The 13,708-nt window shown below is 36.8% G+C and overlaps 1 protein-coding gene across 7 annotated transcripts in view; it reads left to right on the forward strand.

The window, feature by feature from the left end:
- Window positions 1-13,708, forward strand: part of ARL13B (ARF like GTPase 13B) — a 71,098-nt gene that overhangs the window by 15,965 nt on the left and 41,425 nt on the right. For 6 of the 7 annotated variants that reach the window (XM_073009667.1, XM_073009666.1, XM_038003197.2 and 3 more), the window contains one exon: window positions 6,907-7,156. The exons of the other annotated variant lie outside the window; for it this stretch is intronic. In XM_073009667.1, coding sequence (XP_072865768.1) covers window positions 6,907-7,156 — 250 coding nt within the window. The remainder of the gene's footprint in view (window positions 1-6,906; window positions 7,157-13,708) is intronic. 7 annotated transcript variants of the gene reach the window in all.

Raw genomic sequence — 13,708 nt, forward strand, 5'->3', positions numbered from 1 at the left:
GTATCTATGCTAGTGACTTTGTTGGGCACCTAGAATGTATCACCAGTCAGGCATGTAACGGGAGTCCCTAACCCCGGGGCCATGGACCAATATCGGTCTGTGGGCTGTTAGGAACCAGCCTACAAAGCAGGAGGTAAGCGGCAGGCCAGTGAACAAAGCTTCGTCTGTATTTACAGCCTCTGCCCATCACTCACATTACTGCCCGAGTGCTGCCCCCTGTCAGATCAGTGGTGGCATTAGATTCTGAGGACCGTGAACCCTATGTGAACTGCACATTCAAGAGATTTACGTGCTCCTTATGAGAATCCAGTGCCTAATGATTTGTCACTGCCTCCCGTCACCCCCCAGCTGGGACTGTCTAGTTGCAGGAAAACAAGCTTAGGGCTCCTACTGATTGTACATTATGGTGAGTTGTATAATTATTTCAGTATGTATTACAATGTAATTATAATAGAAGTAAAGTGCACAATAAATGTAATGTGCTTGAATCATCCTGAAACCACCTCCACCCTCCAGTCCATGGAAAAATTGTCTTCCACAAAACTGGTCCCTGGTGCCACTGATCTAAAGGGTAAGAATTGGGAGAAATGCATAACGTGTATTTGTTTCTGGAAACTGATGACTGCAGTAAGACATCGTGCTTACTAAATAGTGGAAGGGCATTTATTTATTAACAGGTTGCAAAAGTCACTCTTGGCGAAAAACATTTTCTCACCTCAAATGCTACTCTGTAATGTTAAGTAAATTAGAAGTAAATCATCTGTTATTGTCTATGAATTTTTCTAAAGCCTATGCCTATGCTATCTTCTGCGTTATATCTTCACAGGACACTCACCATCATTTAAACCAGTGGTCAGCAAACTTTTTCTGTGAAGAGCTGAATAGTAAATATTTTAGACCTTGCAGTCATCCAGTTTCCTTCTGAACTACAAAACTTTTACACTGTAGTGTGAAAGCAGCCATAGACAATCTGTATACAGGCTGGGCATGGTGGCTCACACCTGTAATAATCCCAGCATTTTGGGAGGCCGAGCCAGGCGGATCACCTGAGGACAGGGGTTCAAGACTAGCCTGGCCAACATGGCAAAACCCCATCTCTACTAAAAATACCAAAATTAGCTCGGTGTGGTGGCACACACCTGTAATCCTAGCTACTCCTGAGGCTGAGGCAGGAGAATTGCTTGAACCTGGGAGATAGAGGTTGAGTGAGCCGGGATCGCGCCACTGCACTCCAGCCTGGGCAACGGAGTGAGACTCTGTCTCAAAAAAAAAAGGAAAAAAAAGACAATCCGTATACAAATGAGCGTGGCTAAGCTCCATTGAAAGTTTATTTACGGCACTGAAATTTGAATTTAATATAATTTTCCTGTGTTATGAAATGTTTTTCTTTTATTTTAGTCATTTAAAATGTAAAACACATTCTTAGCTTATGGGCCGTACAACAACAAGTGGAAAACCAGTTTTGACCTGGAGGCCGTGACACTTTCTTCTAACCTTCTTTTATCCATTCCTCTAAAGCTTGACATTCATGGGAGCAGGCATCTTAGAATGTGCTAATCAGATTACCTAATTTGTTATGTATACTGGGCGTGCTTAGAACATCCTCTTTCCTTTCTCTTATGTATTCCACCTCCATATATTCATAAGTTCCTTTTTCTGAGTCTAGAAAATGCTTAATGTCAAAACTGCCTTCAACTTTGAGCCCCACCCTTCATTCTCTTTTTGTCCTTCATCCCATATTTACTCTTCAGTTTCTTACTTTGAAGTTTTTTTTAGGACTCTAATTTCATAGAACTACTTGAAACTTCCCAGATTTAAGCCTTCTCTTTCCTTTATATTTTTATGTTGTTCTCACTTCTTTAACTAGAGAGAATATCTACTGATCTTTAAAGATGTATTTTTGTCATGTAATCCCCTCTTATATCAAGTCGTTTTTAATCCCCAGCTGCCCCAACTGTTACTACCTTGATTAGTAGTAGAATTGACCATGTCCGCTTTTTTGGCCTCCTCTTACTGATACCTACTTGGTCACTACTTAATTGCCTTTTGTTTGTGTATCTCTCTACTTCTTCAGACTCTAAATTCTCTAAAGGCATTTTGCTCATTTTGGTGTCCCAATTGTTTAGGCCATGCGTCTAGGTCTTCTTAAAACATCTCTCCCGCGGCTCCTACTTTTCTACTTATTTCTGATTCCTCTCAACCTTCTTTTTTGTTGTTGTTGTTTCTCTGCGAAATTGAGAAAAAGCTGTCTGCTAGTTTCTTTTCAGATGTGGCTACCTCCTCTCTGACTGTGTTGCCATTGGCTAAATCCAAACCCTCAGTTTCTTTTATCTGTAGTGTCTACAATAGCTTTTTGAAAAATCCATATTCTATTTATTTATTTATTTTTTATTTTTAAAAAATTTTTTGTAGAGATGAGTCTCACTATGTTGCCCAGGATGGTCTTGAACTCCTGGCCTTGAGGGATCCTCCTGCATTGGCCTCCCAAAGTGTTGGGATAGTAGGCATGAGCCATTGAGCCTTGTCCATATTTTTTTGTTTTTTAAGAGACAGGGTATCATTTTGTCATCCAGGCTGGAGTTCAGTGGCATGATCGTAGCTCATGTAATCTCAAACTCCTGGGCTCAAGCTGTCTCCTGCCTTAGCCTCCAGAGTAGCTGGACTACAGGTGTGCTCCACAATGCCTAGCTAATTTTTTTATTCACGATAGCTTTTTTTTCCTTTTTTATTTTTAATTTTGTGAGTATATAGTAGGTGTGTATATTACGAGGTACGTGAGATTTTTGTATAGGCATGCAATACATAATAATTTCATCATGAAAAATTGGGTATCTATTCCCTGAAGCATTTATTCTTTGTGTTACTCTTTTAGTTGTTTTTAAATGTTCAATTAAATTATTGACTGTAGTCCCCCTGTTGTGCTTTCAAATACTAGGTTTCATTCTTTCTATTTTTTCTCTCTATAACTTCTTAATATAAAAGTAATACCCCTTCCTGGAACTTTACTTGTTTAGATCAAACTTCTCTTCTTCATGGTTGTCAGTAATTGCATTAGTTGGACACAGGTTCAGTTGTTCTCACAGAGACCTAAAATAACAGTGGTTCAACAAGATAGATGTTTATTTCTTTCTCATAACAGCCTAGGCAAAAGTAGTCTAGGACAGGTTTGTCAGCTCCATTGTGTTAGTACTCAGTTCTCTGTTCTATTTGCTTTGCCATCCTCATTGTTCTCCCTCACCCACATGGTTGAAGGTAGTTCACTACAAAATGTGCATTTCCGCTACAAAGAAGAGGTAAAGGATAAGGGGAGGCCATCCTCCTTTCCTGTAGGAGCTGAACCAGAAGCTGCTGCATCATTTTGGTTCACATCATTGACAAGAAGCAGTCGTGTTCCTGACCTGCTGTTCATATTGGCTCATTTGAACTAGCGAGATCCCTTTATGCATATCTCTTCCCAACTCTGTGTTCAGGTACCTCATATTGTTAGTTTGAAATCGGCCATGGTCAAAGTATTTATACTTTGGAAATTGGCAGATACCATACATGTATCAGGGTTCTCCTCCTCCAAATGTTTAACAACACATTGCTAGCTAGCCTTCTCTCATGGCCACCCCTAGCTGGCATAGTGGTTGGGGATTATAGTCTTGCAAGCAGTCATGAGCCTAGGTAAAAAAATCTAGGATTCTCTTGACTATCAAATAGTGTTTCCTAATAGAGAACTATTGTTATTTTTGGTGCAAAAATTCTTTGTTTAGATTGGTCCCTAGCATTTTTGGATATTACCTTGTCTTCATTATATTGTAGTTATTTGTGATTTGTGAAGAGAAAAAAACAAACAAAAAATTATATATATATATATATATATGTTTCATATGTAGTTATTTGTCTTTGTGTGTGTGTGTGTGTGTGTGTGTGTGTGTGTGTGTATTTCCTCAATGGACTAAGAGCTCTGTGAGATCAGAAGATGGATATTATTAATCTTTGTATTTCTAAAACCATACATAGTACTTAGCTTATAAGAAATGCTCAAAAATTGATTGATTATATATTTGCATTTTATCTTGGACTTTCTAGAGATGGTGTCTTACCACATGTACTTTACTGAAATTCTCAGAATTGAGGACCATGCGTCTTTTTGTTCCTGGTTCTTGTATGATTTCTCATCTATAATGGGCCCTAAATATATGTACAAGGATAGATGGATAAATATATGGAAGGGCAAAACAAAGGATGGATGTATGGGACAGGAGCTTCAGTTATCTCAGTGGTTTGGTGGTGTAGTATTGAGCCCTATATACTTTGTGCCGAATGCTAAGGATACAAAGACGTGGTCCCATGTGTTCGGAAGGTATAGGCTATTGTGAAGATCAGCAGAGGACAGATTATTATGATAGAGGTAAAGGTGACAGTAGAAGTAGGAAGAATCATCGGAAAAGGATTTATGGGGAAAGTTGTACCTGAACATTTAGTCTTAAGTTGTGAAACACAAATGCTGAGTAGGAACCAGAGGAAAGAATAGAAGGTGTTCCATATATCAAAAGAAACAGGCTTTGGGAGTCCTGAAGACCTCTGTTTGAGGCCTGTCTCTGCCTACAATATAACCTTGCAAAAATTCCTTAATCTGAATTGGTTTACTGGGCATATTGCCATCATTTTATCTGTACTTGAATTGCTCCCTCTGCCTAAAATATAGTTCTCCCTTCTCCATTACAATTATGTAGCTTTTATGTGTTCACTCACAATGAAGTCTTCATTTCAAGATTTCATTTCTTCTCTGAAAGCCTTTCTAGACCATAACTTGCCCCTCCCTTTTTCAACTTCCTTCCCTTGAATTCCTACACACTATCATCTCTAGTTTTTTTTTTTTTTCTTTAAGAACGTACAAATTCTGTGTTATTCCTATTAATATTCTGCTTCTGTATATTACATTGTACTTTGAGGACAGCAATCATATCTTATACCTCTTTGCACCCTTGATGCCTAACAAAGTCCTGGTACCAAGGAGGTGTTTGATACTTGTTAGTTCCCTTGTTCCTACTTCAGCATAGTTGATTTGTTTTCACAGATGATTGCCTAGGGTTCCTCTCTATTCACACTGAAAGACAGCTGCCTATTTTATCCACACAAACTAGTTCTGGTTAGGCTTAGATCACATTTTTAAATGCCTAGTGTAATCCTGTTTCTGGAAAATCATGCTGCTTATATGTCTAACTTTACCTTTTTCTCTTTCTAGGTAATGAAAGTATTAGCAAAAGTATGACTGGTAGTGGCTTTTAACTTTCTTCAGGTGCTGTGTAAACTTCACCAAGGTGCTTACCAAGAGATTGGTGTCTTGCAAGTCTGTTTCTCAGTCACACCTAAGTTTAGCGAATGCCTTTCAAATTAATCTTTGTAATAGCACATGTTTTGCTAAATGTGGAAATAAGACCCTCTAAACACCAGTGTTGTTCAGTAGAACTTTCTGCAATAATGGAAATGTTCTATATTGGCTCTGTCCAGTAGGATGGACCACTAGCCACATGTGGCTTTTTTTTTTTAACTCTAGATATTACCCAGACTGGTCTCAAATTCCTGGCCCCAGGTGATCCTTCTGCCTCAGCCTGCCAAAGTGCTGAGATTTCAGGCCTAAGCCACTGTACCCAGCCACCACATATGGCATTTGAACACTTAAAACGTAACTGATGCAACTGAGAAACTGAATTTTTAATTTTATTTTAGTTTATTTAAATTTAGATTTAAAAAGTCTCATGTGGCTTGTGGCTATTGTTTTGACCATGCAGCTCTGAACAGTGTTTTCTGTGGGATAATATTTATAGTGGATTCCAGTGATGAAGAAAAAATAGAAGAAAAAAATATGAAGTTTGAACTCTTCTCTATAGCCATGAGTCAGCAGGGCATTAATCTTTCATGAGTTCTCTTTTCTATTCCTTTATTTTCATGCCTCTCTGAAAAGAGGCTATTACTATCACTTCCAGTCAGTCTAGAGACTTTTGCAAGATTAATCTTAATAAAGCACTATTTCAGTCACCTTGATTATATCATTGGTCTGCCAGATATTTTCAATAGCTCCTTGTTCTCTATCTTCAGAACCCTCTTCTGTTTGCATTCCTAATCTTAAGGATTTGCTGCAGGCACAATGTTCAATTTGTTCTTATTCCTTTACTTTGTCATTTCCCTTCCTCTTCTGCCTGTTTAAATCCTACACAGCTTTAAGGCCTAAATTCTGTCTCTCCTATGATGTCTTTTAAGATTCTCAGGTATCTTTTAAATCTCTTATTGTCATTATCACTCCTTGGCAGTTCATATACATCCTGTATCTTCTTTATGTTCTCCAAAATATGTTCCTATAGAAAGAATGAAATCTACTTTTTGTTGTAAGCTCCCTTAAATGTCTCTTTATTGCAAATATAGCTTTAATTCAGCTAATTAAAAAAGAGCAATCTTATTTTTATAGCTTCTCTCATTCTTTGATTCTTCTAAACTCTTCTATTCTCTAAGTGTTCATGGTTTTCTTTATAACTCCACAGATGTTTTAACAGCCCCTAGGGATAGCTATGGTATTGAAAGGTTGACATTTTTATTGTTTGTAACTTGGATAGTAAATAGCCTTAAAGGCAAGAGAGTTTATTCATTTAGTAATTCAGCAGCTACTTATTAAGTACCTATTATATGCTAGGTGCGGGTTTTGTATCAGGAGAAAGAAAGATTCCTATCTGCATGGAGTAAAATTTCTAGTTTGATATTCCGGCCTGTCCTCAGACCAGTGTGCTTCCATATAATGTTTATTCTGTCGGTGAATGCTAAATACTTCACTTGGTGCTAAAATTTTAGTTGAAAATTTAATGTTATCAATTAAAGTCTGAAGATTTTCTTTCTTTTTTTTTTTTTTTGTATCATTTGAAACAGAATACCCTGAAGATGTAGCTCCCACTGTTGGATTTTCAAAAATTAACCTTAGACAAGGAAAGTTTGAAGTCACCATCTTTGACTTGGGAGGTGGAATAAGAATTCGGGGAATCTGGAAGAATTACTATGCTGAATCCTATGGGGTAATATTCGTTGTGGATTCCAGTGATGAAGAGAGAATGGAAGAGACAAAAGAGGCTATATCAGAAATGCTAAGACATCCTAGGATATCAGGAAAACCTATATTGGTGTAAGTAATGTTAGCATTGTAAATGTAGGGACGGTGGCATTGGCCACTAAAGAAATTTACCTGTTACAAACCACTGAATAAGCTAAAATAGTCATGCTTTAGTATACTAAAATGTATGTAATTAACTGGGGGTTGTTAATTTACTGAGGCCTTGTACTACTGTCTATAGGGAAAAAGGGCTAAGACTATATAGAATTCTTAAAAGTGGATATCTTAGATATTCAAATATAAACTCATTGTTTTATGTGATAGTTTACTTTTTATAGAATTTTGCATTTTGAAATATTCCATTAACAAGGTTCTAAAATATCTTTTAATTTTTTCCCTTTTAATAATTTGTGTTTTGCTTTTGTCCTTTTTTTCTTAAAGAGTATTATTGTTTCAGAGTTATGTAAATGGTTTATTTTCTAATACCACATTGATTTCTCAGTTTTCACTTCTACATTTCCATACTGGGCATGTGATTGTTATCAAATTAGGCATACGCTTACATGATTGCGTCCACGTGGGAGAACATTTTTTAAAAACGGAGTGACAAAGGACTCTTGTACTAGCAGCCCTCATAGCATTTATGCATAGTAAACAGTAGATGGTGCTATAGCCGTGAGGCATAGCAAACTGAAAGTAGTTTAAATTGCTCTTTAACTTGGAGTAAACTAAATGTTTGCCCTTGCCTTCTTGTTCCTTTTCCCTTGTTATGGTTCACTATTAAGGATTAAAAAAAAAAAAATCAACCTCTCACGTGGTTAGATGAAAAATTGTAGAGTTTCTCCGTGATCTTCAGTAGTAAATGAACATTTTTAAATGAGGTGATTTGGAAGCTCTGATTGCAAAAGTTAAAACTGTATTATATGATTATTGGTAAAGTTTATAGTTTTAAATTTTTATATATTAGAGAAGTTATTTGATTTGTATAAGCAATTCTCATGTTTATTGAATCTAAAGGAAAATTTTTAACAGGGATATGTATGAAGAGAGAACTTTGCTGAACCACATAGGCTAAATTGGTATTTACAAATGTTTAAGCAGGGAATTAGTGATATCTAAAGTAAAAAATATTAATGGTGGTTATTTGTAAAACAATATGTACTTTTTAAAAACTAGTCATTTAATTTTTTTCATGTACTCTTTTATAGATTTATTCATTAATACATGCATTAATTCAACAAATATTTCTTTGAGCATCCACTGTTTGCCAAGCATAGCTCTGGGGCTGGGAATGTGTTTGGGAATAAAAATAACAAAAATCCAAGTTAGACCTCAGGAGCTTACATTCTAGGAGGTGAGATATACACTAAATAGAATTAGTAAGTTACATTATATATGAGATCATAAGTGAATTGAAAACAATGAAACAAGTAAAAGAATATCAGAAAGCCTATGGTGGTAGTGATGATAAGGGCATGTTGCTCTTATAATTAGGATAATCCTAATAGGCCTTATTGAGAAGCTGACATTTGAAGTAAGGGAGTCAGTCATGCAGATATCTGTGGAAACGGCTCAAAGTAGGGGTATCAAGTTGTTAAGTGACTACAGTGATTACTGGGTAATCAAATAACAGCACGATATTTGCTTTCAATTCTGTCACCTCTCTCAGCTGGTGAATTTCCTGAATAGAAAAGAAAATACACAACTACTGTGATTGCTTCACCATTATAAACTCATAGAGAGAGTTCACAAAGATATAAGAATTAATTATGGACAGTGTAATATGTTTATGAAATATAGAATGGTTTGCCATTTGACCAGATTTTCTCATGGGAGTTTTAGAATCATAGAGTTTTATTACTAAAGGGAAACTGCTTTTTGGAAGGAATGTGGTTCAAAAATATACAAAATGTACACAAAAGTACACATTCTGAATTTCAAAGATATATAGAAAGGTTTTTTTGTATGTATTTTTATTGATATTTAATAGTTGTACATATGTGGAAAAGAATATTTAAAAACTTGATTGACTTACCATCCGGAGCCAGCCATCGTTAGTTAGCATATTGATGAATTTCCTATGCATATATATTTATGAAACATGTAATGTACACAGTATTCATATAATAAATACAATTTTGGGCCAGGCACAGTGGCTCATGCCTGTAATCCCAGCACTTTGGGAGGCCAAGGTGGGCTGGTCATGAGGTCAGGAGATGGAGACCATCCTGGCTAACACGGTGAAACTCTGTCTCTACTAAAAATACAGAAAGTTAGCTGGGCATGCATACCTGTAGTCCCAGCTACTCAGGAGGCTGAGGCAGGAGAATTGCTTGAAACCCGGGAGGTGTAGATTGCAGTGAGCCAAGATCACGCCACTGCACTCTAGCCTGGGTGACAGAGCAAGACTCTATCTCAAAACAAACAAACAAACAAATAAATAAATAAAATTTTTGCATCCTGCTCTTTTTTTAAAATATGTTTATAAACACCTCTCGAATGTCTGCCTAAGCCCCATATTTGAAAGTTCTCCCGTTTACCTTTTTCTCTCTGACTTGCAATTAATTTCTCTTATTGATATTACTGTCTTACTATCTTTTCAATCTCTTCACTACTCCATTTCCCTTTAGTGTTACCTGTCTTCAATTCCTCTTCTCTAATAACCTGTGTTGCTGATAGGAACAGTCCCTTAACCAGTCTCTAACTGCCAGTCTTGCCTGCCCTCCAAGCTCTCCTTTACCTTGCCGGCAGTTCTTTTCTTTATTTGTTATTTTTCAAATTACAAAACTGGTACATGCTTGTGATGACCAGTGAAACAATACAAGAATATGTAAAGAATGTGAGACTTTTAAAAATACAATTTTGGTAATTTTACTACTTCTTAGCTTAAAGTCCTTCAAGTTCCTTTCATAGCTCCATGCATATTATAAATTCTTTTTTTTTTTTTAACTAATATAACCCCTGCAACTAGAAATACTGTCTAGCATATAATAGGTCTGGCACTGACAGATCTGCTGTATAATAAGTAGGAAAGATGTTCAGCAGAACAGTGCTAAGCTCAGTGCTAGGGGATGGGGGCTGTGGAAGGGTAGCAGGAGGGGATACCTGTATTAAGAGTCAGGTGGCAGTTCTCTTTGTTGTACACAGTTTCCTCCTTACTGCCCACAGACATCTGGACCACTCATATGCCAAATACATTTACAGCATCTAATTTCTTCTGCCTGCGCCTTATCTGAGCCTAAACTAGTTGAGGTAACTTACGCACAGTGCCTCTTAGAAGTCATTTTAATGCTTGGATAACTTTGTCCTCCTACCCCCAATAACAAGCAAGCAGAAAACAACAAACCTCTGAAAAGATTCATTTAATAGAAAGAAATAAATCTAAAGATTAAGAATCTTTTCTATAATCACAGAATTACAAATTGACATGTTATTTGTGGGAAGTAGAGTGGATGACTACAGTAGCAGGTTATGACAATCTTTAGTTCTTCTCTACTTGTTCCTACACATAAGCCTGACAGCATGTGTGATGGCAAATCAGGCCTTGGCCAGTGTCTCAGTCTGTTTTCCTGCTGCTGATAAAGTCATACCCAAGACTGGGAAGAAAAAGAGGTTGAATTGGACTTACAGTTCCACATGACTGAGAAGACCTCAGAATCATGGCGGGAGGCAAAAGGCAGTTCTTACATGGTAGTGGCGAGAGAAAATGAGGAAGTTGCAGAAGCAGAAACCCCTGATAAAATCATCAGATCTCGTGTGGCTTATACACTACCATGACAACAGTATGGGGGAAACTGCCCCCATGATTGAAATCGTCTCCCACCAGGTCCCTCCCACAACACAGAATTATGTGAGTACAATTCAAGATGAGATTTGGGTGGGGACACAGAGGTAAACCATATCAGCCAGATTTTACTTGATGTCACAGACTGGAAGAGTTTCTTGAAGAGTCAGAATCAGAATATCACTGGGCTTCTTTGTTTTATTAGTTCAGAAGTTCTTTTTGTCAGTTATATAGCATTTATTAATCAGCATAATATGTCAATTAAAATCTTCTGAAATAAGTGGTGAAAAGTTGAAAAATCATTAGTTTAGGGAGGAGACAGAGTCTGGAACCTGGATTCTAAGAGCTACTGTGAATTTGGTGATAAGTAACTTTACTTCTTTGGGCTTAAATGCCTCTTCTATAATAAAAGTAGCTGTAAAATATTCCAATTCTTTGTATTCAGCTGTGTAGAGTGGCATGAACCAGAAACAATTTCAATAAAAATTAAAAATGATATGCATTCCTTTTAAAGAGAGTAAAAATAAATGCCATGCAAACATTATGCTTTGTAATCATATTAACCTACAAAATCCTTTTTCTGTCACATCAACTATTTAGAAATTAACTGTAGCCTGTACTGTAAGGTATGAATTATGTTATCTACTCTTGCCTGCTCCCCACCCCCAGCTTAACTATTTAGAGCTTAATCAATCTGGCTGGCCCTTGAGATTTTTTTAAAAAAAATACAAACAAAAAACCTTCAAACTAGGTAGTCTTGACAAAGAAGGCCTTTCCAAGAGAAAAAGTAAACAGGTTTTGCAACTTTATAAACAGTGCAGAAAGCAGCAGTAATCCTAAATTTTAAGCTCAACATCCAGTATAGACATTTTCCATTAATAGTACAAGGCATGATTTGTTGATTACCTGAGGAATAAACTGAGCTGCGAGGTGTTTTAAACAGCTTAATCTGTTGACATTTTCAGCAGTCCAGGGTTACACTGATGTCATAAGAAGGCACATGCTCTTTCTACATCCCCTCTTGCTAGTATCTGTGGAGTCTTAAAAGTTGGCCTCAGAGAGAGAAAAAATTACCCCTTCTTTTTATAGTTGAATCTCCTAATGCTTTTAACCAGAGTAATCCTGGAGAGGCACAGGCTAAAATTTTCTTTTAGGATAATAACAATTCTAGCTGTGTTAGCATTCTCGAACTACTGGAAGGTGCCACTTTTCTCATTACACACTGCCTGCTATTCTGTGGAGTTACATGAACTAACTTAACTTTTGGCCAGTCTTCACAAATTGAATGATTACAACAAAAGCGTTACATGTATAGAGTTTCACTTGAGGCAGACAACATAATATCTCTGATTTGATCTTACTGGATGTTATGAATATTCCAATAAAAAAGTTTCTTGGCTACTCTGGGCACACTGCCTATGGGGTAGCCCTCCTCTTCAAGGAGCAGTACAAATACATCAGATAGACAGATAGACAGACAGATAGATATTCTTGACCCAGGGTCTTTGCACTGTGAGTGGTTTCCCAAGACCCTCTGCAATCATACACACAATCCCAAGTGTATGTGCTTTTTTCTTGTGAGCAGATCCTAAAGAAGTTTACGACTAAAAAGATTGATAACCCTGTCAGTGAGTTTCCATATTAGGAGAAACAATAGCCAGGCTTTAATGATTACTTTTTCAACATGAGATTTTGTTTTGTTTGTTTCCAACCTTTATTTGCTTATCTGACTCACCTTCCTTCTAGGCAGTATTACAGCATAATGTTAGTTGGCAAGTTTCTTTTAGTAATATTCCTTATTGTAAGTACCCAGGAGAAGTTAGATAGGTTATGATTATCCTAATACAGTTATCAGAAATTGAATCAAACGTACTTTTATTATGTTAGACGTTTAAATAATAGAGAATCCGAGTCCTGTTTTAGAATGCTGGAGACCTATAAATATGGAATTATGGTCTGCCTATGTCACATAATCAGTTGATCCTTAGATAGAGTGGTGAGTCCCCTAATTTACTAATTTCACCCTCTGAAACTCCTACTTATTGAATTTATAAGGCCTATTGGCTGAAGATTTCTCCCCTTTCAGTGGAGCCTTACCACACTGTCATCTTCATTAATGTCATTTACTTATATGTTGACTCATCTCCAGATGTCCTTATTGAATGTTTCCTTTTGTCTCTTAATGACATTCACCTTCATAGCAACTGTAATTTACAGGAAAGCTTCTCAGCTGATTGATTTTGTAGGTAATTTAAGCACTGGGAGCCTGCAGAGGTCCCCATCCCTGCCTCCCCTATCACTTCAATCTAGTTAAAAACAAAATAACACAGAAAAAAACTCTTTGGCGGTGTTACTAGGCAGCAAGATATTGTCCATACCACCTGCATCAGCATCAGCTTAGACCTTCAAAATTTTTGACAGTGAGACCAGATGTACTTTGGGGTTTTTTTTCCCCACACATGCTTTCTAGATCATTCTGATTCATAGCAAAAATTGACAACTACTGGTGTAGGAGAAAGTGTGAGTCAGAAAGGCCCTAAATAGGTTATTTAATCTTTCTAAGCTTTTATGTCTGCACTTGTAAATAGGGATTATAATACCTGTCTTGTTATGTGAATTCCAAATAATGCATTTAAAGCCTTTCAAGCCTCTATTACAGTATTTCACTAGTGTTCTGTAAATGCGACGGTGGATATGAATATTGTTATTGATAATATACTGTGTCCAGGTGTAGATGAATTAGGAGAACCAGTTTCAAAATATTTCATTTTACGAATTCAAGCTCTATGAAGCTTGTAATTACAGAAAATGGCACAGTTTGGTAGTTATGAATATGAGCT

This window comes from Chlorocebus sabaeus, chromosome 22, assembly GCF_047675955.1.
Source record: "Chlorocebus sabaeus isolate Y175 chromosome 22, mChlSab1.0.hap1, whole genome shotgun sequence".
Classification (NCBI taxonomy): Eukaryota; Metazoa; Chordata; class Mammalia; order Primates; family Cercopithecidae; genus Chlorocebus; species Chlorocebus sabaeus.